The 27784-nt window shown below is 41.3% G+C and overlaps 1 protein-coding gene across 1 annotated transcript; it reads right to left on the bottom strand.

The window, feature by feature from the left end:
* Positions 1-6921: 6921 nt before the first annotated feature.
* Positions 6922-27613, bottom strand: LOC139423692 (myosin heavy chain, fast skeletal muscle-like). The gene is made up of 39 exons (XM_071175303.1): positions 27386-27613; positions 26870-27016; positions 26375-26531; positions 25650-25677; positions 25271-25385; positions 25056-25148; positions 24818-24878; positions 24424-24522; positions 23988-24091; positions 23427-23565; positions 23042-23160; positions 22743-22892; positions 22478-22648; positions 21958-22261; positions 21568-21632; positions 21387-21474; positions 21153-21270; positions 20892-21015; positions 18573-18709; positions 17772-18027; positions 17347-17589; positions 16862-17038; positions 16620-16765; positions 16067-16157; positions 15339-15728; positions 15091-15217; positions 13702-13820; positions 12340-12536; positions 12019-12202; positions 11737-11902; positions 11205-11329; positions 10729-11037; positions 10309-10512; positions 10032-10157; positions 9724-9894; positions 7889-7993; positions 7713-7808; positions 7456-7587; positions 6922-7054 (listed from the first exon to the last, which is right to left on the bottom strand). The coding sequence occupies exons 1-39, from the start codon at positions 27599-27601 to the stop codon at positions 7034-7036; spliced, it is 5820 nt and encodes a 1939-aa protein (XP_071031404.1). The 5' UTR covers positions 27602-27613; the 3' UTR covers positions 6922-7033.
* Between the last annotated feature and the right edge of the window lie 171 nt (positions 27614-27784).

The following is a 27784-nucleotide window of genomic DNA, read 5'->3' as shown; positions in this document are numbered from 1 at the left end:
TAGATGGAAGGAGTGTGTGCCCTCAAGCTCCCGGGGGGGGGGGGGGGGGGGCTGCACTGTGTTAGTGCTGGGATGGAATAAGAGCCAGCACACCATGTGGATGGGCTGTCCAGAACAGGAGTTGCAGGCCCCTGATATACTGTTATTAACTGTCATTAAGCATTTGAGGTGACTGTCATTATAAAACTGTTTGTACACATTTGATGTATTTTAGCAGAGCTTATGCAGGGAGGATTGGATAGCAATTCTTGATCCAATACATTTTATGGGTGCTTTAAACAACTTTGTGAGTCTGTGCTCACAAAGTAGTTTTATCACCACAGACAGGAGTTTGCCTGAGACACCCCAGAGCTTTGGCTCACGTCAGAGTTATTTTCATGATTCAATCCATTAAAATGTCACAGCCAGTAAAAATCAAAATCTGGATGTGAAATGTCAAATGCTTGTGGCATGGATCCACAAAACAACCAATCTTGGCTCGGTTAATTCAGATCTTATTTTCCAGGTCACATATCTCACTATAAATCTATTACTGTGTCAGCAATGTGAGGACCTCATGGTCGACTAATAAGGTTAATATAATGTGCTGGCCTGTATCAGATCTCTCTGTGGTCCACAGTAAAGGTATGAGGTCTTCACCTTTCAACATGCAGCGTGATGTCAATGGAGGGTTAAATGTAAAATAATCTTATACATTTACAAGGTTGAACACTTGGATAAAATGGGGAGTTGTGTTTTTCAGGAAGATTTACAGATCTTTGGACAAACAAGTAGTCAACATGATTACTGTCAGTAACCTTCTCCAACCATGAGCCGAAACTGGGTGTCAGAAATACATGCAGCCTGAGGTCGTTTAGGATCGATTCATGACCCTCCGTCATAGAGATGGTATCAAACCACATCTTCTGAGCTGTTCTTGAAACTCCAAGTTGATCCCATACAGTCCATGACAGAGTTACAGGAAGCAAACTAAATCAACAGATCATTTACAAGCCCAATATAGACATTTTCAGAAACAGGTGTGTCAGAAATACGTCCAGCTTCCACAGCAATATATCTCAGGTCATTTGGCATTGCTTTATTGCTTCATCAGCAGATCTGCTTCCATTTGAGCCGTACACCAGAGGATATGACCATATATGATATAGATTGTAGGAAGACACAGTCAGGTCCATAACAGAGAACATAAATAAAACTGGGAATCCCACAACCTCCCTTCAGCTGCAGCTGTTGGAACACAAGCGTCTCTGGGGGAGCAGGGGACTCTTCCTACCCAAGCCTGTTGGAACACAAGCGTCTCTGGGGGAGCAGGGGACTCTTCCTACCCAAGCGTTTTGAAGGGTCAGGACAAGTGGCAGACCGATCCACCAATGATCAATGTTTAGAAACTATTAATTGGAAGACGGATTTAAATCATGGGAAAAATTGAGTGTTCCTGTCTGCCTGTGAATGAGTTGAATAGAAGGTGTTGAATAGAAGTTTGTTCAGTTTGACTGCTGCTCTGGTAATAGCTTTGACCTCTATGGCAGCTGTTATATCTGGGATGACTGAAGACCTGATGATAGGAGCCTCTGCTTAATAGTCCTGCAATTTATACCACGAACAGGGCCATGTACCAACAAGTCCTAATATGTCAAACAGTCATAATAACGGTACACTTTAACATTGCAATCATCTCAATAATGTTGTACTCAACTTGTTGGATTGGAATCAGGGTTGTGTTCATTAGGTACAGTGTAGCAAAACTATAAGAAGCCATTGAAGGCATTGTTCAATGCTCAATGTTAAATTCAAGTCTTTCTACCATCACGTCTAAGCCAATATGACAACAATTCCAATGAGCCTTGAGCATTCAACTTGGATGAAATTACACAACACACGCCTCTCGTCATGTTCTGTTTCCGAGAACCGCCTGATTTTTAATTGAATTCATTGAATCATTTCTCAAAAATGCATTAAGATACACTACCCAGCTGACAGCTCCAGTCCCCCCCAGATAAAGGAAACCTGGAGGGGTACTCCCTGTCCCCTGTCATCCAACTCCCTGTCATCCAACTTAGTCATTGTGTTCACTAATCGATTGTCTTTGGTCTGCAGAATTTTGAGTAGAACCGTGTTACTCTGAGTAACATTCAACAAAACTGCCTGCATGTTATCAAATTGCGCGCTCCTGTTTGTAGATAACTCAACAGATTTATCTAGTTTGGAGTGGACTACCTCGTATTTCGTTTTGGCTAAATCCAGTTCTTCCTGGAGACAACGATTTTGTTGAAGAGTTTGTGCTCGTTCATCGTCATAAGTATTTGCAATTACTTTTAATTGTTCAGATTTCAAACACAGTTCCTCGACTAGCAGAATGTTTTAATTTCCTGCTTTTGTCAATAGTTGCTCAGTTCTCTCCACCTGCCCCCTCATGTTAGCCATGTCTGGCACGTGCTTCAGCTGTGCACTGTGGTATTGGACAGATACCACATGTTTATGGCGATACATCAGTGCAAAAGTGGAGAGAACCGTCACAAAGCCTGTTGATTTTGATGATGGTTTGATGGTTGATTTTGATGATGGTTTGATGGTTGATTTTGGAGCGTTCGCAATTTCGGCTATTTTTTCGCTAATGGCATAATTAGGGTTGGTATTGCTGCTGAGGTCAGAGATCAATCCTTTTATGGGTGGAGGTTCACTAATTAGCGGAGGAGTGGTGACCACCTCTGATAGCTTGCACATTATTAGAAAAAAATTCCTATTTTTTTTAAAGTTTGGGTTTGGAATTCATTGGAAGCTGCAAAGACAAGTTTAATCTATTTATAGATGTTGACGAACCATCAGTATCGTACCAGTAATGTGGAAGTTGGACATGAATGAATTTGCAAAAGCAAATTGAATTAATGAATCAATGCCAATGATTAATCCTACCTGGGAAGGCTATCTGGGTATTACACTTTAATAACCTGAGGTGCTGCTTCATCCAGGTTAATATGAGAAGTTTAAAAGTGTCTCATTTGATTGGAAGAACATGTATGTTCAACAATTTAACTTATTAAATTGAATGAGACGATAATCCATACAATCTCCATTGATTGGATATCATAAGTGTAAACAGTAGATCAAATGTTGGGAACATTCAACACTGTGGTACACTTCTCCCTAAGGCCGAAGCCACATGGGATTCCCGCTGGGCGGGGCTTCTGTCAGTACTGAATTACTGAATGGTTTTGCAAAAAACAAATTTGACTGATTGATCAATTTAATGATAAATCAGACCTGTATAGGCTATTTGGGAATTAAACTTTCATTAACCTGAGAAGTTGCTTCATCTAGGTTAGTTTGGAAAAGGTTTACAATGTCTTATTTAGAAAACTCATCAATTTGGATATTATTTAAAATATCTATTTCAGAATGTAAATTGCCAGATTTACACTTATTAGTTCAATTGGGTAAGACATTGATATCCGTCTGGATATCATAAGTAATGACTTGAGTGTGACCTGAATAATTCTTCATGAACGAATGTAGTAGGGCACGCTTCAGCGGTCAATGATTTCACACGCTGAAATCAAACGGAACTACCCAGGGCGGGACTTCCGCTCCGCAAGGCGGAGGAATTTCAACGAGGCACAAGAATGCAAGCTAAACCTACTTTGTGCCTGAAAAATGCAGCACATAGGATTCCCTTAGCAAGGGAAAGGTTTTACTTATAACGTATTATGTTCAAACCCTTTTCTGCGTTTTTTGACAATGTTTTAACCGGAACACGCGGCAAACAACGAAATGCACCGTGGTCTACTCACGAGGAAGATAAGAGATATATATCGCTGGTCAAGCTTATATCCCCTGAATTTCAATCGGCTGGCTCTTTGTCCTCGCTCGAGAAATGAATAATGACCGAGCCTACCCGCGTCTGAAACGAGCTAGGCAGAAATAGCCCTACGTTTGGCCAATCGCTCTATTTCTCAGATTTCTATAATTAGCTTTATCAGCCCTCATACAGAAATGTATTCGCTTATTTCTCCGTAATTAATATTACCTGATTGAGCTAATCATGTAAATGTAATTAATTAGAGAGTCGGGGCACCATGAAAGAATATTTATAGAGCTGTTATCTTCCCGAATAAACTCTTAAAGACCTAGTAATATTTGACATCATTAGCAGTCAATATTAATCGTCACCTTAATTCAGTCTCATCTGAAAGTTGTAAATTCTTGGTTATCTTCACGAACCCTGGCTAACAAGTTGAATCAGCAATACAAAATTGGGTTTAATTATTTATTTACTAAATACCTAACTAATCACACAGAATTACATATACAAAGAATTAATCATACCTTGATTACAAATGACATCATAAAGGAAAACGTCCCTAGCGGGCGGAACAGATATGACAGCTGGTTACACAAAAGAAAAAGGCTGGGTTTGAGTGAAGGAGCAGGAAGACTGAGGGACACAGGGAGAAGCTGTGCTATCATAAATACAGTATCTTATGCATTCTAAATTACCGCCCATTTGGAAAAGGAAAATGCAATAAATATTAACTCTGAGCTGCGCTTCGGTAGGTTGGTGGTAGATGGAAGGCCGTGTTGCCAAACCGAGTCCTTTGTCCTTTAAAGAATGTCTCTGGTGGTCAATTGGATACGTTGTAGTAACGTCGTTTTGTGATAGACAGGATACTCTGTCTGTTCCTTCCTAACCCTCGTTTGCAGCTGCTGTTGCTAACTCAACGGCCAGGAGGTATCACTTCTGTAGTAAATACCATTCGCAACCAAAGCTCAAGCTGATGTTGGCTTCGTTCTGTAGTTATTATCTGAACCATTCTGACATCAGACTGTCGTCCTCACATCCTCGGAACAGGAGGTTACATTTTCGTCAAGGGCTTATATAGTGTTTCATAGTTTACTACATATGTCTCTTCACGTGTACGGGCCACTGAGTCGGGCTTAATTCACTCATGAAAACCCAATTCTCACATTTTAGAAGCTAAAATCACTTTTCATCCCATCACGAATAATTTAATATTCAAACATTTAAATTGAACAACAATTCCATGTGAATCCGATAATTCTGATGTGTAGACTTTCCACTGTAGGGTTTATGTCATCTTATCATTGATGAGAATGTCTCAGATGACAACCGAACTGACATCATATTCATTAAGTACCACTGCATATGTTGAATTGGTCAGATTACCAGAATATAGTTCATTTCCCCACCTTCTGATGTTCCCAGAATCTCTATGTTAACCAAGGGTTTTCAAATGTAACATCAGTAGGGTAGAGAGAGGAAAAAGGGGGGAAGAGGTATTTATGACTGTCATAAACCTATCACCAGGCCAACTTCATGACACTGGCATAGAGCAGCAAGGGGCAATGGATATGTAGCGGTGTATGTGCCCACTCTACCAGTGGTCTGGCAGCACCATCTACACTGATTGAAGTGGATTTAACAAGTGACATCAATAAGGGATCATATCTTTCATCTGGACTCACCTGGTCAGTCTATGTCATGGAGAGAGCAGGTGTCCTTAATGTTTTGTACACTCAGTGGGATAAAGGCACAGTCATTTGGACTTTTTGGGGCTTGAGCTCATAAAATGTATTTAATGTAATGGCTCATCAGGCTCAGGTAGCATCAGGCTTGAATTTTCTTGCAGGTCAAATCTCTAATCAAAATCCAGACATATTATATCCATTATAGGCTATCCTTTAGAATGACACTTTCGGTTTGGGATGAATATACTGGGTTACCCGGGAGAAAAATTATTTATTCTCGGGATGTAACCGGGAAAATATTCAACCCTAATTTGGATGGTCAGTCCTTACATCCCGAGTCTGAGAACTGGGGAGTGGTTATGTAACGGATATGAAACAGCTAGCTTAGTTAGCGGTGGTGCGCGCTAAATAGCGTTTCAATCGGTGACATCACTTGCCCTGAGACCTTGACCGCGGCTTTTGTGGAGCGATGGGTAACGATGCTTCTTGGGTGACTGTTGTTGATGTGTGCAGAGGGTCCCAGGTTCGCGCCCGGGTATGGGCGAGGGGACGGTCTAAAGTTATACTGTTACAGTTACATTTCTCCAGTGTTGTGGAGTAACGGATTACTAAACAACTGTAACTGTAATCCGTTATGTTACCAGCAAAAATATTGTAATCAGATTAGATTATTTTGAAAAACTAGATTACTTTTAAATTCTGAAAAAAATCCTTTTTAGCTCGAATCAATGAGCCAAATCAGTCCTACATGACAACAAAATCATAAACAACAGAGTAGGGCTGGCTAATAAGTCCTTCGTTTTGGGGTTAAGCTCTGGTAAAACAATTAGGCTAATCTATACTCCCATATTTCCAAGTCCTATTCTTGAAGATCAAGGGGTATAAACATTATTGGAATGCCTGGAATTCTGATAGACTTTGGTTTTTAATGTAAAGATATAATTTAATCGTATTATTATATGAAGTGGAAAGTGATGGTTAAGAAGAAGCCTACATAACCACCACAAAGTAAAAATGTAACATCCACATATGACCAGCTATGTAAACATTAACATTGATTTATCCTGCAATAGATGTCGTTCAAATGTTAACATACATTATTATCTTCTTCTAATGGCTCTTCAGGGGAAAGTAATCTAAAAGTAATGAAATGTAATTACATTACTGAGTTTGGGTTATCCAAAAGTTACGTTACTGATTACATTTTTTGGGACAGGTAACTAGTAACTGTAATGGATTATATTTAGAAAATAACCTACCCAAACCTGCATTTCTCCAGCCTCATCCCTCAGCTGTTTACCAAAAAAAAGTGACTGCTTTGTTGGGGTACCACTTTGTTGTTGTTGGAATCCCAGATTGCCCCTTTAATTAAAGTACAATATTTTATGGTATGAAAAAGCTGTTTGCTGAGTAATAAATCCACAGTCACAAAGGAAGTGTATGTAGATCCACATGTTTTTAATCAATGCTCAACATTTCACCATGAAAATCATATTTTATGCAACACAGGAAAATGGTAAGACTTTGATCTTCAATACTTTGGTCTTGTTTATTCAGCAACTTCTTTACCCTGTAAGAAGAAATAAATAAAATAATGGATCAGTAATAATAATCAACATGATAAATATATGGATAGAATATAATGGATCAGAAATAATAATGAACATGATAAATATATGGATAGAATATAATGGATCAGTAATAATAATGAACATGATAAATATATGTATAGAATATAATGGATCAAGTCTTTAGTGCTCAGTGCTCAGCTTGGATTTTTGATGTTGAAGTACTAACTGAATAACTTTTATTAGATTGTTTAGCCCTTCCTGAAATGTTCTTCTTAGGGATATTCAATTCAGTTGAGTGTAAAAGGTCTGTATTGACCTCTGTGAAGACTGAATCATAGGTGGTGTTGATGTGGTCATATCTGAACATGAGTCAGGTACAGGTTTAGCAGCAGTTCTGTACCTTTCCAGAGTCACGGGTCTTGGCTCTGAGCTTGTTGACCTGAGTCTCAGCGATGTCAGCACGCTCCTCAGCCTCCTCCAGCTCATGCTGAACCTTCCTGAACTTAGACATGTGCTGGTTTGCTGCTTCCTCCTGGGTGAGGAAAAGAGAGGGAGAGCAGAACATCAGCATTCATTATATACCTTTTTCTAAAGATAAATATATTTTCGAATGCTGTTTATATTCGAATGCAGTATTTGACTAAGTTTGTGACTCACCGATTCCTCAGAATGCCTCTTGTAGGCCTTCACTTTCATCTGCAGCTTATCTACCAGGTCCTGAAGTCTGTTAACGTTCTTCTTATCCTCCTCAGTCTGTGGGAGAAGATCAAATGATCAATGCCCCATAATTATATACACAAACCTGTCTGTGTGAAGAATGCACTTTCTCTTACCTGGTAAGTGAGCTCCTTGACTCTGCGCTCATACTTGCGGACTCCCTTGACTGCGTCTACACCTCTTCTCTGCTCGACCTCCACCTCAGTCTCGAGCTCACGCACCTTTGTGGAAGAAATAAATGTAATAAATGGCTGGTGAAATCAGATGTAAAACATCTTGTAAAACAGGTAGAGTCTTCTACCTAGTCAAGGAGGCACAATTGTTGTCTGTTCCTATGTACTATTTACAATTTTTATTGAAGGGGTCTATAATTATAACAACTTTTCATTTTCCCGGTCAGTGGTTCCCAAAGTGGAATTTACATTTCAATTGTTATGAATATTGATAGTCAGAAGCGAGACAGAAGCAAATTAAATTCATAAATGAATTTGGAAGGTAAGTGGGAAAGCACCATATTAAAGTAATGTTTCCAGAGTATGTACATATGTTTGTTACGATTTCATGTTGTTTTTTCACGTTTTTATGAACTTGTGAATGTCCGCTAGCCTACAAGCTAATTTAGCCTTCTAGCTGGTAGCCCCACATAGCAACGCTAACTTCCCTAGCAACAGCCCTTTTGCAGCAGAGTGAATGAGAAGCTAGCGATCTGGAGAGAGAGAAATTAAACAATGTAACTAGATGAAGCCTAACAAATGATTACAATGAGATGAATTGGATTCATGTACAGTCTATTATATTGTGTGTTGATATTTATTTCGAATTTTTATTATTATTATTATTATTATTATGAGTTCAGAAGAAGTCTGCCAGGATTTTTGTACAAGCTTGAACGAAGCAACTAGATTACTACATTTGTATATCTTTATTTTAAGGTCTTGGCTACAACTCCACTAAAAAGTGTAACATATTCCCAAAAATGTTGATTTTGAATGTAAATACATCCTGATTTAAGCTTTTAAAACTGCTACATTTTCTCTCCGACCCATGGCAAAATGTGTAGAATTTCAAGAAATTAGCTCTAAAATGACAAAATATTATTTCTGTCCAAAGGAAAAATGTGTAGAATAGCTGAACATTTGTTTTAAAACTGCAAAATTATGTTTCTGATGCCAGAAGGTGACTTAAAAATGTCCTTTCCCAGGGGCTGAGACATGATTAGTCCAGCCATGCACTGGAGAAGTCGTAGCAAATCCAAAAGATGAAGACTTGTAGACAATCCCATTGCGACCTTAGCTAGCTAAGCTCATGCACAGAAACATTGGATCTAACGGTTGTGCTGAACTGCACATGTTCATGCAGTCAAAAGCACTCCTTCGGTAGAAAGTTGTTTTTGATGAAAATTAAAATGTGTTGGTTTGTTACTTTCACTAGGTTGTAGTAATGACAGTTTCAGCTACTTAAAGATGTATTCCAGTATCTTAATACATTTACTAGAGTCTAGGTCTTGCCTTGAGATTTTAACAAAGAAGGATGAATTTTTCACTTCTCCCATAGACATCTCAAACCCCGGTCTGGTCTGAATCGCAAGCATTCCCGGAAGTCTTGCAATGTTGCACCTCTGGGTTTAGAAACATTGTGGTAAAACTACCTGGATGCTATTTTTACTACACTCTAAGGTAGGAATTGTATTCTGATATTATGAGGGGGTCACTAATTAATTTTCTATCACAAAAGGGGTCCCGTGTCAAAAAGTTTGGGAACCCTTGATCAAGGTGGTTTAGGGTGGCAGGTTTACTAGCAGTTAAATGTTGCTGTTTCAAATACCTGAGTCGTCAATGTACAAATTGGGTTGATGTGGCACTTAACCCTAATTATCACCTATCTGTTGCATATGACTTTATAGGATCAAATGCAGCAATCAGTCTTTTAATCCACCCTGCTGATAACTCACCCTGGACTCCAGTTTCTGGAGCTGCTTCTTGCCTCCCTTCATGGCCAGATTCTCAGCCTCATCCAGGCGGTGCTGCAGGTCCTTGACTGTGATCTCCAGGTTCTTCTTCATCCTCTCCAGGTGAGAGCTGGTGTCCTGCTCCTTCTTCAGCTCCTCAGCCATCATGGCCGCCTGGAAAAGTAGTTTGTTTAATTTATGCACCAATTGGCACAAATCATAACATCCCTCTGACATCTTTATTGTGGTTAACCAGCACAGCTACCATTTCTCTTGAGGACAAATTAAGTTGATGTAATTCAAGGACTCACGTCAGTGATGGCCTTCTTGGCCTTCTCTTCTGCATTCCTGGCCTCCTGGACGATGTCGTCCACCTCTCCCTGCACCTGCACCAGGTCAGTCTCCAGCTTCTTCTTGGTGTTCAGAAGGCTGGTGTTCTGAAGGAGGAAACAAGACAATTTGTTTGACTCTCAAGAGAACTTACAAGGCTGAAATTCTGAAAATCTTCAAGCAAAGACTGTTGAATTCCAGGTGTGTGTAAACGGTATGCTTGGTTGAGTTTCATTAGAAATGGCTTTTGACCCATACCTGGGAGTGCAGCAGTCCAACACGCTCGCTGGCGTCTACCAGCTCAGTCTCAGCCACTTTGCGGCCTCTCTCTGTCTGCTCCAGAGCAACTCTCAGCTCCTCGATTTCAGCCACCATCAGACCGTTTCTGCGCTCCACCATGGCTACCTGCTCCTTCATGTCCTCTGCAGCGCGGACGGCATCATCAAGGTGCAATTGCGCATCCTGGGGTTCACAATGACATACGTTCATTAGGACTTGTGGAATTAGGGGTGGTAGGATGGGTGATAGAAACGTTCATTGGTAAGAATTTACTCAATATTTCCCTCCTTTGTACAGTATATAGTTCAATCTATTCAAATCCACTGTTCTTTTATTTTCTACAGATTCACAAACAAATCCCACTCCATGTTCAGATTTTTGAGCCTGATGTCCCTTTACCTTGAACTGTCCCTGGATGTTCCTCAGCTGTTTCTGGGCCTCAGAGGCCTGCCTGTTGGAGTGGCTCAGCTGGATCTCCATCTCATTCAGGTCTCCCTCCATCTTCTTCTTCACCCTCAGGGCATCATTCCTGCTCCTGATCTCAGAGTCCAGGGTGCTCTGCATGGAGTCAACCACCCTCTGGCTGTTCCTCTTGATCTGCTCCATCTCCTCGTCCTTCTCAGCGATCTTCCTGTCCACCTCACCCTTGATCTGGTTCAGCTCCAGCTGCACACGCAGAATCTTAGATTCCTCGTGCTCCAGTGTGCCCTGGACAAATAGAAGCAGTCAGGCGAAATGTGTTCAATACATTTGGATGTAGGAATTATATATATATATATATGACTACGCTAAACACCATTACAGGGAGCATTATCCTGTAGCTGGCGTTGGCTAGCTTAACACTGCTTTCCCCATCTAACAGCTGCAGTTTGTACCTCAGCCTCCTCCAGAGCGGTCTGGATCTCAGACTTCTCTGTCTCCACGGTCTTCTTGGCCTTCTCTAGCTCATGGATGCTCTTGCCAGTCTCTCCAATCTGCTCAGTCAGTTCAGAGATCTCCTCTGCACACACACACACACACACACACACACACACACACACACACACACACACACACACACACACACACACACACACACACACACACACACACACACACACACACACACACACACACACACACACACACACACACACACAGGAGCAGTTTAGACTTGGGAGACTTCATGTGGATATTGCCAATGTACTGAAGTTGACATTGAATCATAATAACAGTTAATTAATTAACAGCAATTCATATGGTCTTGCAAATCTAATTGCCCTCCACATCCTTTGGTCGTTCAAAGGAATAGTGATCACAAGTAAAATAAATATATATTTTGATCTGTACATTTGATGCTTAAAGTTCTCTCCATTTTCAAAACATTAGTTAAACATGAGCCAAATAGAATCGCTGTCAAATGCTCACGTTGCAAGTTCTTGTTCTCTCTCTTCAGAGTCTCCAGATGATCCAGAGCCTCCTCGTAGGAGTTCTTCATCTTGAAGAGTTCAGTGCTCATAGAGCGAGCCTCCTTCTGAGCTCCTTCCAGCTCAGCCTGGCCCTCCTCATACTTCTGCTTCCACTCTGCCAGAACCTAGGAGTATCCATGGGAGTTTCATTAGATGAAGAGTTTTGAATCAGAAATATGCTACAGTTAATCATATAGCAGACAGAAAATATCACCCTAAGGTGAGGTTTCTTTGTTTTCACCTTGTCAAAGTTCCTCTGCTTCTTATCGAGGTTGGCGGCCAATGCGTTGGCTCTCTCAACATCAATCATGAGGTCCTCCACCTCTCCCTGCAGCCTCTGCTTGGTCTTCTCCAGGGAGGCGCACTTGGAGTTGGTCGCCTCAATGGTCTCCTCTGCCTCCTGCAGACGCTGGGCCAGCTTCTTCCTATTGGACAACAGAGGGAGGTTTTAGCGGCTGAAACAAATGTTACAATACATGTTGATGTAACATTTTCTCAGAGCCCAATCCACCCTCACCATCAATACCCTGTATTTGATTTTTTTCTGTTGCGTGCGACTCACTTGGCCTCCTCCAGCTCCTCTGTGCGCTGGATAGCATCAGTTTCATACTTAGTCCTCCACTGAGCCACCTCACTGTTGGCCTTGGACATGCCGCGTTGCAGCTCTGCCTTGGCCTCCTGCTCCTCCTCAAACTGCTCCCTCAGGAGGTCACAGTCATGGCGGGCAGACTGGACACCGTGGGCAAGTGCATTTTTAGCCTGTGAGAGAGAAAGACAAAGAAAGATTGGAGTCAAACAAATTATGGTAGAAGTCTCTGATGGTGGTGTAGTCACCATGTATATCAAGATATGTCTTTAAACCAGGGTTCTCGAGCTGGAAGGCCGCGATTTTATTTGGCCCCTCACGTTTTCTGAATAAAAAATATAATTTTTTGACAGGGGGACCGTAAAAGACTGTAAAAACACCAACAAATCAGCTCCAAGTGATTTTATTTTTGGAAATCCAATCCAGAGTATTCCCTTGAACAACAGACAGATCTATGTGATCAGAGGCGTCATGCCCATAGGGGGCACAGGGGGGCACGTGCCCCCTCAGATTTGTCCTGTTGTTGTTTCTCTTTAATACTACTAGTTACCTTGTAATTTTCTGAAATTGGCTTTAGTCAGCCCAGATACTGTAGGTTCCCAAAATCCCAACCTCATAACTAGCTACCAAGAAGCCATTTCAGGCTATCAATCGAGGTAGAGTGGCTAGCTTGTCTAACTATCTTAGCTGGTATGCCTGCTAGAAAGGCTGGTAGACTTAAGAAAAGCAAGCAATAACTAAATGTACTGAATGAGTCTCAAATTCCTTTCAATCTTTTACCCAGATTTTAGCAGAGATGAAGAGAAGCATATTTAGTTTCTTTAAAAACACCAGACAAGACACAGACAGCTGAAGAGGTATGCTGAGATATGTTTTTTTTTTTTTTTTTTTTTTTTTACAATGAATTAAGTATAAAGATTATGACTATAGATTGCAGGAAAAGCTGTTTCAGGTGTTTGAAAAATGCAAAATCTCCAACTTCAGGATGGGGGCCTACCCCCCCTCAGGACACCACCCCCAGCCACCATCACATACTTTGTGACCCATCAGATTTATTTATTTATTTATTTTTTTGGGGGGGGGGGGGGGGGGGGGGGGTGGTGTATTCTATCCCTGTACGTGATTGCATACAAATGTATGCAAGGTTTGAAAATATTATGTTTTAGTCAAATATTATATCTGTCTGTGCTTCTTGCATTCAATTGGCAGTCTACAAATGATTTGTAATTATGTCCTAACCCTAACCCCACAATAAAAAAAATCAGCACACAGCTGAATCTAGTTGATGATCCCTGCACTAAACTCTGGGGTCGGTGGAGTCCATCTTGGGTCCCTTACCTTGACCTCCTCCTCAATCGCCCTCTTCAGCTCCTCCACCTGCTGGGTGAAGGCCTGTTTTCCTCTGGTCAGCTGAGACACCAGGGCTTCCTTCTCCTCCAGCTGGCGGCCAAACTCACCTGCAAGGACAGAGGGACATCTTGTTAATAGGGTCTCTGTTCTCTTGGATTGAAAATGTATTTTAATGTATCATGTGGAATGTTGTTCGGTGGTGAATTGTACAGTAGAAACTATGTGGACCATTGGAGGCTCCTCAGAAGAGGAAGGGGAGGACCATCATCCTAAAACCAAATATATTCACACCACCAAATCATTGATTAAAACACAATGTTATGCAATGAAGGTCTACAGTAGCCTCAACAGCAATCTGTAGCGTAGCACCATGGCGTAGCGTAGCACCGTGGCGTAGCGTAGCACCGTGGCGTAGCGTAGCACCGTGGCGTAGCGTAGCACCGTGGCGTAGCGTAGCACCATGGTGTAGCCATGTTTCCATTCAACAGCTAGTTTCCATCCTCCTCGGGTGACGTTGACTTCAATACAAAACCAAGGAGGCTCATGGTTCTCACCCCCTTCCATAGACTTACACAGTGATAATGACTACGAACTGCAACCTATCATAGCTCTTGCAGCATGAACTAACGTGTTGTCCACTCAATCAAAGGACTAGAGAATTAAGATATTTTTTTCATCTGATCACAGATAGCTGATGTGTTTTGAACTGAAGTCCAGAAGGGAAAAGGAGGAGACGAGAAGAGCACGTAGATGCGAGAAGGAATTATACAACGAGCAAAATGATCATGCTGTTTGTATGTGGCTTCTATGAAAGTGAACTGTGTCTGCGTGGGATCAGGGTAGTATTCATTCCGCACATTCTGTTGAAAACCTTTCTTAAACGGAACCAAATAGAACAAAATTAGGATAACATACCTGAATTTGTCCAATATAAACTCTCGTTTGCAACTGTTGGACTAATTATTACAACCTAGATCAGCTAGATGCAGGCAAGAGTGTGCAAGGCAGTATTGAATGTATCACAGTCTCTCATCTCGATTACTCAAATTCTTCTCTCGACCTGTGCACATACGTTGTAAACTGTCATTCATAGGCTAGGTTGTAGCAACCTCACGATGGGTATATGGAACATTTGAGCATCATGTAGTACTCTAAACCTATCGATGTTACATTGAGCTGGATGAATCGAATATGAAAGAGTCATCCAATATGCTGTAATAGAAATAAGGCCAAGATCCTACAAAAAAAATGATCGTCCTCCTTCATCTTAAACATCACTGAGTGACACTAATGTGGACTATGGACATAAATCCCCAACACATTTTATTGTGTTTTAGTGAAGTAAAACATTAGGTTGTTGTTCATTGTTGATGGTACCATTTTCTGTCAGGAGTCTGGCCCTCTGTCCGCTGATGTCATTGACCTGGCGAACATTCTCATCACTCTTAGTCTTGAGCTCACTCAGCTGGTCCTCAAGAGTACGGCACATCTTCTCCAGATTTCCCTGTTAGTGAAACATGTTCCATCATTACTTTATATATGTGACTGCTGTCAACTTCAGTTCACTTGAATGGTAATGCAGTTGACCCTCCTCAACACTGCTTGATCAAAACATCACTACTCACCTTAGCCTTGGCGACGGCCTCCATGTTGCTGGAAAGGTCATCAATCTCCATCTTGTACTCGCTCTTCTCCTTCTCCAGCTTCTGCTTGACGCGCTGCAGGTTGTCGATCTGCTCCCCGAGCTCAGCCACACTGTCGGCCTGCTTCTTGCGCAGAGCGGCGGCTGTGGCCTCATGCTGCAGGGTGGACTCTTCAAGATCACGACGCAGCTTCTGGAACTCAGCCTCACGCTTCTTGTTCATCTCAATCTGAGCAGCAGTGGCGCCTCCGGCCTCCTCCAGCCTCTCGCTGATCTCCTCAAGTTCCCTGGAGAGATCGGCCCTCTGCTTCTCAACCTTAGCCCTGGCAGCACGCTCAGCCTCAATTTCCTCCTCCAGCTCCTCAATACGGGCCTAGAACAGGGGGCAGGAGCAGGGGGATGAACACTACAATACAGTTGAAACAATTGAACCTCACAAAATAATAATAGTATGTATATTTTGCATGAATGTGTTAATACAAAGACAGTTAATATATTCAGTAGAGTGTCCAATGCAGGATCCAAACTACAATTTTGAAACATCATCTTTACAACAGCAAGAAGCACCACATTCCAACTTATTCAGCCATCAGAATCTATCGGGAAAAATGTGTGCTACCAGAATAATGTTTTTCAAGTCTGTGCTTTTCTGTTCTGGAGCTTTGTACCTGGGTGAGTCTGGAGCTTAGACCCCTAGATCCTCTACTGTACCTGGAGTTCCTTGATCTTCTTCTGCAGCTGAGCTCCCAGAGACTGCTCATCCTCAATATTGCTGAGGAGCTGAGTGGTCTCAAAGTCCTTCCTGAGAAACACAAATATGCCGATTGCAGAGTTAGTTTTGGTTCGAAAGTGTAAAGGGAGAGCATTATACCATTCAAATTGCTTTTAAAGGGATACTTCAGTATTTTGGCAATGATGGCCTGTATCTACTTCCCCACAGTCAGATGAACTTGTGGATACCAGTTGTTTGTCTCTGCATCCAGTATGAAGGATGTTAGATGTAGTTTTGTGAGCCAATGCTTACTAGCATGCTAGCAGTTACCATAGAATTCCAGTCATTGCGCTAACAGTTAGCAACTTTAAACTGCATGCAGAGATAAAAATGATATTCACAAGTTCATCTGGCTCTGGGGAAGTAGATAAAGAGCTTCCAAAATCCTGAAGTGTCTCTTTAAGAATCACATGAATATGCTGATTCACAACTACAAGAATTAGCCAAAAACAACCATTACAGCAGCTAATACTGTCATTTGTTTGTTTTTACTTCTTGATTTTCTCATCAGCTTGCTGCTTGTCATTCTCCAGGTCCATTATGGACTCCTGGGCCAGTTTCAGATCTCCCTCCAGCTTTCTCTTGGATCTCTCAAGGTCCATACGGAGCTTCTTCTCTTGCTCCAGAGAACCCTCAAGCTAGAAGATAAAAACACATATATTATTAAAATCTAAACAACTGAAGATAATATAATCTTACATACTATCATGGCCAAAATGTCAAACTCCACTCACGTCGTCCACTTGCTGTTCCAGCTTGGTCTTGGCCTTGGTCAGAGTGTTGACTTTGTCCTCCTCTGCCTGCAGGTCATCCAGTGTCTGCTGGTGGGCCTCTTGGAGGGCTTTCTTCTCCTTGGTCAGCTTGGCAACACTCTCATCCATAGACGCCATCTCCTCTGTCAGGTTTTTAACCTGTAAATGGCCACAACATGATTATACTTCACCATAAAGGGGAGATAGAGTTTGTTATATGTTGCATTCAGTTCGTTTAGATTAGAACTGCATCAACAATTACTGTACTATAGATTCAACACTAGATGGCAGTGTTCACCACGCCAGTGTACTGAATGGAAGTCATAAATGAGGGGGAGCAGAACATACAATGAATGTACCCCACAACTGAAATTGTACTATTGTGTGTTCATTTTTCCTGCACCCACAATACAACTTGAATTCCATTTCTTTAAGCTATGCTTTGAGTTGATTAATGTTTGGAAGACCTTGTTTTCAGTGGCGTGCTTCTCCTTCTCCACTTTGGCCAGGGTGAGCTCCAGGTCATCAATATCCTTCTTCAACTCAGAGCACTCATCCTCCAGCTTCCTTTTCTTGGCAGTCAACTCAGCATTGATCTCCTCCTCATCCTCCAGCCTCTCGGTCGTCTCTTTGAGTTTGGCCTCCTGCTGGATCTTGCTCTTGATGAGCCCCTCACACCTTTCCTCAGCATCGTTCAGACTCTCTCCTTCCTGGTTTCAGAACAGGGGATAAAAATAAGCGGCCTAATTTTGTGTATCAAAATACTGACTTCATTTAGTCAAATATGTCAGACCAAATCATGAAATATATAAATAACAGATAAACAGTGTGCCTGTGTGTGTATGTAAATGTGTGTTTAAATGTGCCTTCATGTAGGTCGTTGCTCACTCACAGATGTTACTTGGAGCGCCAGGTCGTTCTTCTCCTGTGTCAGGGACACCAACTTCTCCTCCATTTGCTTCTTTGTGGACAGAGCCTTGGCCAGGTCTATTTTCATCTTCTCATAGTTCTCCTTCATGTTGGCCAGCTCCTTCTCAGTCTCAGCGCTCTGCAGCAGGGGCTTGATCTTGAAGTACAACTTCATCCATGGCCAGGTTTTGACATTCATGAATGAGCGGATGTTGTACTGGATGGCGAAGACAGACTCTCTGTTCAACAGAAAGGATATAGTGGCATGGCGAGTGACGTCCCACCAGGCACAGACTTCAGTTCAACATTTTGTTTTGATTTACATTTGGTTGAGTTGTCAACTAACATGAATTCAACATGACGTTGAAGTCGGAGTAAAAGAACAACAAATCCTCTGCCCCCTTTTGTATACAGCTGAGGAATCGGTGTAGGGAAATGTAACCCATCTTAAACTCACAGACAGCTCTCTCGATGCAAGGACTGACAGGTCATGCATGTTAAGCTCAACAAGACTTTGATATTTTTCAAAAGTAAATGGGCTAATATCACAAATGTATTAAATGACAGTTGAACAGCCAAATCCCAAACTGCAGCTATAAAGTGAGAATCCTTAGTTGCTATATCCATTTCTGGACTAAATTCATTAACCCAAAAGCTTTAGTAGACCATTATAAGATGTACCTTCTCATTCTGAACAACTCACAGCATATATAGTATGTAATCATAATGCATTAGATACAAGTGGTTGACAGAAAGCTTTGCCAAGATGTCTACTATTCCTCACCTCCTCTCCATCATCTTGGTGAACTCTCTCCTCATGAGGAATCCACGGCTGAGAGCCTGGACCATGCCGACCAGAGTGGCCAGCTTCTCATCTCTCATCTCCTCCAGGACACCCAGCAGACCGGCTTTGAAGAACACCTGAGACACAGGTTAACACGGTCAATGGAACCACAGATAGAAAGGCTTGAATCAAAAGAGGGGAACAACACCACTAGATTGATTTAAACAACATTAACTCTGCAATGGTTGCAAACATACCATGGGATAGGTTGTGTCTAAGTTGTTAGTTATTGTACAGTTGTACAGAGCCTTCAGAAAGTATTCACAGCCCTCAACTTTTCCCAGCCTGAATTTAAAATGAATTACATTGAGATGTTGTGTCACTGGCCTTCACACAATAGCCCATAATGTCAAAGTGGAATTATGTTTTTAGACACATTTTTACAAATTAATTCATTTGAAATGAAAAGCTGAAATGTCTTCGGTCAATAAGTATCCAACCCCTTTGTTATGGCAAGCCTAAATAAGTTCAGGAGTAAAAATGTGCTTAACAAGTCACATAATAAGTTGCATGGACCTACTCCATGTGCAATAATAGTGTTTAACATTACATTTTAATGACTTGCTCATCTCTACCCCACACATACAATTATCTGTAAGGTCCCTCAGTCGAGCAGTAAATTTCAAACACAGATTCAACCGCAAAGACCAGGGAGGTTTTTCCCTTGACTCTCAAAGAAAGGCACCTATTGGTAGATGGGTAAAAAAAGATATTGAATATCCCTATGAGCAAGGTGAAGTTATTGATCACACTTTGGATGGTGTATCAATACACCCAGTCAATACTAAGATATAGGCATCCTTCCTAACTCAGTTACCAGAGCGGAAGGAAACCTCTCAGGGATTTCACCATGAGGCGAACGGTGACATTAAAACAGAATTTAACGGCTGTGACAGGAGAAAACTGAGGATGGATTAACATGTAGTTACTCCACAACACTAATGTAAATGACCGAGTGAAAAAATGGAAGCCTGTACAGATTAATAATATTCCAAAACATGCATCCTGTTTGCAATAAGGCACTATAGTAAAACTGCAAAAGAATGTGGCAAATAAATGTACTTTAAGTCCTGAATACAAAGCATTATGTTTGGGGCAAATCCAACACAACACTGAGTACCACTCCACATTTTTTCAAGCATGGTGTTGGCTGCATCATGTTGTGGGTATGCTTGTTGTTGACAAAAACTAGGGAGTTTTTTTTACAATAAAAAGAAAACGGAGTAGAGCTAAGCGCAGGCAAAAACCCTAAAGGAGAACCTGGTTCTGTCTGCTTTACAACAGACACTGGGAGACAAACGCACCTTTCAGCAGGACAATAACCCCAAGCAGAAGGCCAAATATACACTGGAGTTGTTACCAAGATGACACTGAATGTTCCTGAGTTGCCAAGTTCAGTTTTTGACTTAAATCGGCATGAAGATCTATGGCAAGATTTGAAAATGGCTACATTGAATGTTTCTGAGTTGCCAAGTTACAGTTCTGACTTAAATCGGCATGAAAATCTATGGCAAGATTTGAAAATGGCTACATTGAATGTTTCTGAGTTGCCAAGTTACAGTTTTGACTTAAATCGGCATGAAAATATATGGCAAAAATTGAAAATGGCTGAAAACAGACACATCATCTTGCAATGATTAACAACTAGCTTGAGAGAGCTTGAATAATTTTTTTAAGAATAATGTTCAAATATTGTACAATCCAGGTGTGGAAAGCTCTTCGAGACTTACCCAGAAAGGCTCACAGCTGTAATCGCTGCCAAAAGGAAGTCTAACATGTCTTGGCCCAGAGGGTTGAATAACCAAGATGTTTTAGTGTTTTATTTTTTATAATTGTTTTTTTTTACAAATGTTAGAATTTTTCTTCCACTTTGACATTCAAATATTTTGCGTAGCTCATTGACAATAAATCACAATTAAATATTTTTAAATCACAAATTTTCACATTTTTTGTTTTGTTTTTTTTAATCAAGGGGTGTGAATACTTTCTGAAGGCACTGCTGATGAATAATGTACACAGATACAGACAACTGCAGCCATACCACTCTAACACCATGCGCATGATAATTACTTTCGTTTCTCTTCTATACTTGTCATGTAATTACTTTGGCGAAAAAAAACGCTACAACGATTTTCCACTTTTTCCATTAGTTAAATGAAGAAGAAATAATAACATAGTGGGTATACCAACTGAAGTGATTTTAAATTATCATAGTAGTTGTGTTTTGTTGTCATCTTTTCCTGGGAGTATTTGACTGACCTTGGTGTGTCCAAACTTGTAATCCTCGTGATTCACATCAATGGACCCAAGCAGCTTCTCAGAAGCCTTCTTGTTGTCCATGAACTGGCCCTCAGGGATGACGCTGGCATTCAGTACTTTGTACCTGAATGAGGAGATATTTTTAACATGTCAAGTTGTAATATGTTGGTTATATTTCGTCAAAGGTAAGACTATTCTGATGCTGGGAAAACCCTTGGAGCAGATATTTTATGGGGTGTGTGTATGTGTGTGCGTATGTGCCTCTGCTTGAAATCAGCATAGATGATTCTGCTGGGGAAGCCCTTTCTGCAGATCCTGATGCCCTCCAGTACACCATTACACCTGAGCTGGTGAATAACCAGGAAGTTCTCCATCAGACCTGGTAAAACAAAACAAGTCTCTTTTAATACTCATAAACAGATTATAGATTGGGATTGTTAAGGTCACTGATACTGTACTGATAAGATGACATATTTAACTCAATATTTCTTGTACCTGGAGTCTTTGACTCGTTGGGGATCAGGCAGCGCACAAAGTGAGGATGAGTGCTCCTCAAGTTGGTCATCAGCTTTTGTAAGTTCTCCTGTAAGAGGGTTACAAACCATTTTCTCAGACATCATTTATGATAATCAATGCAACTTTTGAAAGACTAAATATGCATATTTCAAAAGCTCACCCTGAACTGGGAGGACACAGTCTGCATGGAACCACCCTTCTTCTTGCCTCCTTTCTTGGCTTTATCTGTTAAAATGGGGGAAAGTAAAAGATAACTAGAAAAGTAAATTTCCTAGAGCGGATGGAATAAATAGAATAATAATAAGAATATGTAAGAAATTTAGAGTGGTCTTGTCTTCAGCAAGCACACTAATTATATACCAGAGAATCTCTGGTTAACTTCACACGTATCTAGAGGCAAATGCTGTCAATCAGATTGTGTAGAATAACACCTATTGTATGAGTAAATTAACCCAGTAATAAACCCTGAGAAATTGTGATATATTCAAGGACTTTAAAGAAAATTGTAACTGGTGCTTAATTAAATATTTTGACGTGATGCCAGTCTTACCCTCAGGTGGGGCAGCAGGATACAGGGCAGCCAGAAGTTTGACTCCTGACTTCCCGTACAGTTGACATACTGAGTCGTTCAGGGGGTCCTTGTTCTTCTCCAGCCACCCAGTGATGTTGTAGTCCACAGTGCCGGCGTAGTGCACCAGGGAGAAGTGGGCCTCTGCCTTGCCTTTGGCAGGCTTGGGCTTCTCAAATGCCTGTGCTTTGCCAAGATGCTGGGAGTACAGCTTGTCCTTGAAGGTAGTGTCTGAAGACTTGGGGAACATGCACTCCTCTTCAAGGATGGAGAAGATGCCCAATGGCTTTACGAAAGGAGATGTATATCAAATTAGTGATATTTACACTTTGGATCACATTAATTCCTTTAGTAAACATGCTGTTATAGGATTATATTCATTTAGAGGCACATAATAGGAAACATATTGAGATCTCAACAGTCAGATACTGATAATATCTCAAACAGCGCTCCATATGAGCTTTGCTTTTATGGTCCATTATAATCCTCACAGACATCTTACCTTCTCAATAAGCTCAATGCAGGCAGCCAAGTCCATGCCGAAGTCAATGAAGGCCCAGACGATTCCCTCCTTCTTGTACTCCTCTTGCTCCAGGACGAACATGGTGTGGTTGAAAAACTGTTGCAGTTTCTCATTGGTGAAGTTGATGCACAGCTGCTCCATGCTGTTATACTGTTGATGGAGTTTTAAAAGGGGTAATTTCATCATACAAGTTTGTAATCCATCTCAATCAGAACGAATTGTCTTGTTCTGGTCTCATACTCACGTCAAAGATCTCAAACCCGGCAATGTCAAGCACACCGATATAGAACTGCCTTGGATTCTTGGTGTCCAACATCTCATTGATACGGATGACCATCCACAAGAACATCCTCTCATAGATGGACTTGGCCAGAGCACTGACTGAGTTATTAACCTGCAATGATAATACCTCAAATTAATACATGAGATATTGACCATGTCCATTGATAAGGTGATACAAGCTTGGGAAAAACAAAAGCAATGCACTCGTCCCCCAAATAATTCCTGTGCTCAGAAAATGGTAGATTTGTTTGGCCGCCGTACCTGTGGCACAGTCTGTCCCTTGGTCACATACTCATTGCCGACCTTCACTCTGGGGTAGCACAGAGCCTTCAACATCTCAGCTGAGTTCAGACCCAGAAGGTAGCCAATTTTATCAGCCACTGGAGAGAGAACCAACAACAACAGATTCAGGCACACAAGAACGCTTTTTTTCTGATGTTAAACTGGCAAATTAGTTTGGATAACTTCTTTGTGGGTTAGGTTTTGATTCATCTAACTTCAAGTCATTTGAGGAGGTTGTACCTGTTCTCCAAAAATTATCCCCTGCCTGACTTTCATGTGGCACTGTCTGTCTTAGGTGTTCTATGTCTATGTTGGGGACTGGGACAAATGCTTTACATATTGTATATCTATGAGTGGGACTCACCCTCTGTGCCGTCTGGCTCGGCCTGCTCCTCACGCTGCTTCTGCTTGAATTTCAAGTTTCCATGGTGCACTACAGCTCCTGTCAGCTTGTAGATGCCAATCTTCTCTTCATTAGTGAATCCCAGGATTGTAATGGCATCCTGGCATTAAAGATGAAGTACAACGGTGATGAACTAACTTCGGTCAGTTACACTACAGTTCTGTGCTGCTCACTGCAGAACAAATGGGATGGATAGATTTGACTGGCTTCTCTGTTCCACATGATTACGCTTGGCAAACACATTAGTAGATGGCAGCACAAAATGAGTTTTCACAGTTCCACAGGACACTTAGTGGCGCTCTCTTGTGAATGTCTTACATGTATGTGCCTCAAGGCGAAGTGTGAAGGCATGAAGAGTTCCTTGAGGCACATGTCTAACTAACACAAGGCATTTAGAATCAAACTAAAAATACATGAAAATTCCCAGCTGCCACCAAGTTGGAATTACACAGAGCATTCAGTGTGTATGGTGGTCCTACCCATTCCCTATCTAGAGTTTGGTTAACCCTTTGTTTGACTCACATCTGTGGCATCCAGCTCTTCCTTGTCGTTGATGCTGGCCACAGCGATCTGACCCTGGCTACACATGGGGAAGTCGTAGGGGTTGGTGGTGATGAGCGACATTTCTGTGGACAACGGAGAAATGCTTGTCAGGTAAATCTCATAGAATTCTGCTGTCCTACTTTACAGTATCTCTCCCTCCTATACTCAATAGATGGACTCAATGATACATGTAGTATATAATGAATAGCATAAAGAGGAGACTGAGACTTGTGGACTAGTGCATCACAGTGCATTACTTGATAGATCTTTCCCAGAGACCTGACTCATGTCTAGATGTCTTGTTACCTTGGATGTAATCATTGTAATAGTATTATTTGTGCGGGCTATGACATATTTTTATAAGTTCCACAGATGGGGGTGGGAATAATTTCCCTGAATCTCTACTTTGTCGTACCAACTATCTCAGGTTTGTGGCCTGTCATCATCTGGAAGAAGATGTGGTAGCCTCTCTCATCAGGCAACTGGAAGGACACTCTGGACTTCTCCAGCAGGTCTGAGAGAGAAAGAGAAAGAGAGAGAGAGAGAGAGAGAGAGAGAGAGAGAGAGAGAGAGAGAGAGAGAGAGAGAGAGAGAGAGAGAGAGAGAGAGAGAGAGAGAGAGAGAGAGAGAGAGAGAGAGAGAGAGAGAGAGAGAGAGAGAGAGAGAGAGAGAGATAGAGAGAGAGAGAGAGAGAGAGAGAGAGAGAGAGAGAGAGAGAGAGAGAGAGATTATATTTGTCTATGTGATCTCCAAAAAAAGATATGTGTTGGATTTAGGAAAGCATTGAGAAACAATCAAAACCAACTCACAGGTCTCAATGTCAGCTTTAGCCAGTTTACCACCTTGGAAGTGAATCCTGATGAATTTACCCTACAGTAGAGCATGGGGGTTAAAAATAGGTCAACAAATAAATCAACAATTTACTTTGATAGACCTCTTTAAACATTACAGTTTGTTGGTCATCTATTGAAATGACAATAGGAAACTACTGAAATATATCTGTCCGATATAAGGTAACTTCCAACGTGCGCCCTTCATACTACTTACAAAGCGAGACGAGTTGTCATTCCTCACTGTTTTGGCATTACCGTAAGCCTCCAGCAGAGGGTTAGCTGCAATGATCTGATCCTCAAGAGACCCCTGATTGAGACAAATACAAGTTGCTCAGAAACTGGTAAAGCACATTTTTCTCGATTGATCACTTTTCTTGAAAAATGATTCAACCAAACTGAAATTAAAAGGCAAACATAAGAACAACCTACCTGCATTTTGCTGGGGTCTACTTCCTTCTTCTTCTCTCCACCAGACACTGCAATGGTGGCAAAGTACTGGATGACACGCTTGGTGTTGACAGTCTTTCCTGCACCGGATTCTCCGCTGGTTTATATGACAGAGAAAGAGGGGTTTTAGTTACATGTTTGAGTGTCAGATTGGCTTTCACTAAGAAATAGCATAGAAAAATACACTGTTAACCTGTGTTCTGACATAAGTCTTTAACAAATAATCCTTCTCATCGACTCGTTATTACACATAACCTGATGCTCTAATCTCTCCATAATGTCATGTATTTCATCACACCAAGTGACCCAACTTATTACAATAGAAACACTTTCTCAAGTGACATTTTAGTAAACAACTTACGTAATCAGGACGGACTGGTTCTCCTTATCTGAAAACAAAAACATATTGCTTATCATACTCAAGAAAGATTATGGGGACATTTAATTCAAAGCATCATCATGAATTTCAATTTGGAACATTTTCCATTCAAGGGTAGTGAAATCAGATATTCCCAGCAAACTGTTCGAACCTAGACTAGAAAATAGGAGATACCTCTCTGAAGCATATTTAAATTTCCATTGATGCATGCATCCATCCATGAGCACTTAATGGACATTCATCCAACTATCCAACCAACCATCCATCCATCCCTCTGTCCATCCAACCATCCACTCATCCATCCAACTATCCAACCAACCAACCAACCAACCATCCATCCATCCATGAGCACTTAATGGACATTCATCCAACTATCCAACCAACCAACCAACCATCCATCCATCCCTCCGTCCATCCAACCACCCATTCCTCCATCCATCCAACCATCCATTCATCCATCCAATTATCCAACCAACCAACCAACCAACCAACCAACCAACCAACCATCCATCCATTTGTCCATCCATCCAATCATCCATTCATCCAACCGACCATCCTTTCATCCGTCTATCCATCCATACATCCATCCATCCAACCATCCATCCAATCATCCATTCATCCATCCAATCATCCTTCCATCCGTCCATCCATCCAACCATCATTCCATCCGTCTATCCATTTATCCATCCATCCATGGGAGCTTGTACCAATCAGCATGAACTGAAAGGCGTTGTCAGAGACGGAGAAGATATGGGGTGGAGCCTCCATCCTCTTCTTCCCTCTGTAGGCGTTGACAACCTCTTCGTCGTACACAGGGAGCCACTTGTAGGGGTTCACCGTGGCGCAGAAGAGCCCCGAGTAGGTCTAGATGAAAGCATAATTAATTTAGGAGATTTAGGAGATTAACAAAGTCAGATGTACTTTTACCTGGATTTATGTGAGGATGTGGGTGTACTTTGGTATACTGATGTGGATCTACTGTATTGATATGTTTTGGTTTCTACCGTTCATTTATGTGTAGGACTGTATGTGTGTATTTATTATGTTCATGTGTGTGTGTTTATTATCTTCATGTGTGTGTGTTTATTATCTTCATGTGTGTGTGTATTTATTATCTTCATGTGTGTGTGTTTATTATCTTCATGTATGTGTGTGTTTATTATCTTCATGTATGTGTGTGTTTGTATGTGCAGGTTTCTTACATAGATCATCCATGCTGCATAACGCTCTTTGAGGTTATACAACACAGAGGCTTCATTCAGGTAGGTCATCATGGCCATGTCCTCAATCTTGTCGTACTTAGGGGGGTTCATCTCATAGATGTCTGCATCTTTGAACTCTTTTCCTTCCTGAAACAGTCAGAAATCTAGATTACACACAGATCAAAGTGGACATGACTGAATACTTTTTGCTCATTAAATACAAGTTTAATCATTTCAAAAATGCATATCCACATTAATCCAACTACTTAGTTATCACCCACTGACACATATCTGGTGTTTCTTGACTAGTCAATTACAAACAATCTATGCCATTGTTAAGTAGCTGTGTTAAAGGTGATGTGTTTGAAGGTTATATTCTGGCTACAAAAAACAAGAAATCCTTCATAATATTTATTTTGTTAAATATTTTATATTGAAATGTTTTTGATCATTTCGATGAGTTTTCAAGAAATTGAGTAATTGCACAAACTTGAATACTTTTCAGATCAGGATTACCTCCTTAGTGCCGTCAGGTTTCGTGACTGTCACAGTACACTTCCCGTCTGCCCTGGCAGTGACCAGACCCTTAAGGTACAGCTCCGCCTTGTCTGTCACATAGCAGGCATTCTTTGAATCAAAGGGTGCGGCTTGTGCCTCCATCCTCTCCTTCTCAGATTTACGAAGGTATATGGCAGCCTTGCCGTAGATTTTCATCTCCGCGTCTGTACTCATGGTGACGGATAACTAGGAAAGAGATGAAACAAGAAACATGATTGACTCTGTGGTGCTTCCTCCCCAGTCAACAGAGTTAGGTGAGCGGTATCTCTAACAGAATATTCTCATCACTTTTTATGTGAAGAGTCAAACCGTGTCTCACCTTATTTTTCCCCTCCTACAGATGAATGTGTACTTCTT

The sequence above is a fragment of the Oncorhynchus clarkii genome, chromosome 13, assembly GCF_045791955.1.
Source record: "Oncorhynchus clarkii lewisi isolate Uvic-CL-2024 chromosome 13, UVic_Ocla_1.0, whole genome shotgun sequence".
Classification (NCBI taxonomy): Eukaryota; Metazoa; Chordata; class Actinopteri; order Salmoniformes; family Salmonidae; genus Oncorhynchus; species Oncorhynchus clarkii.
This window is presented reverse-complemented; position numbering and strand designations above follow the sequence as displayed.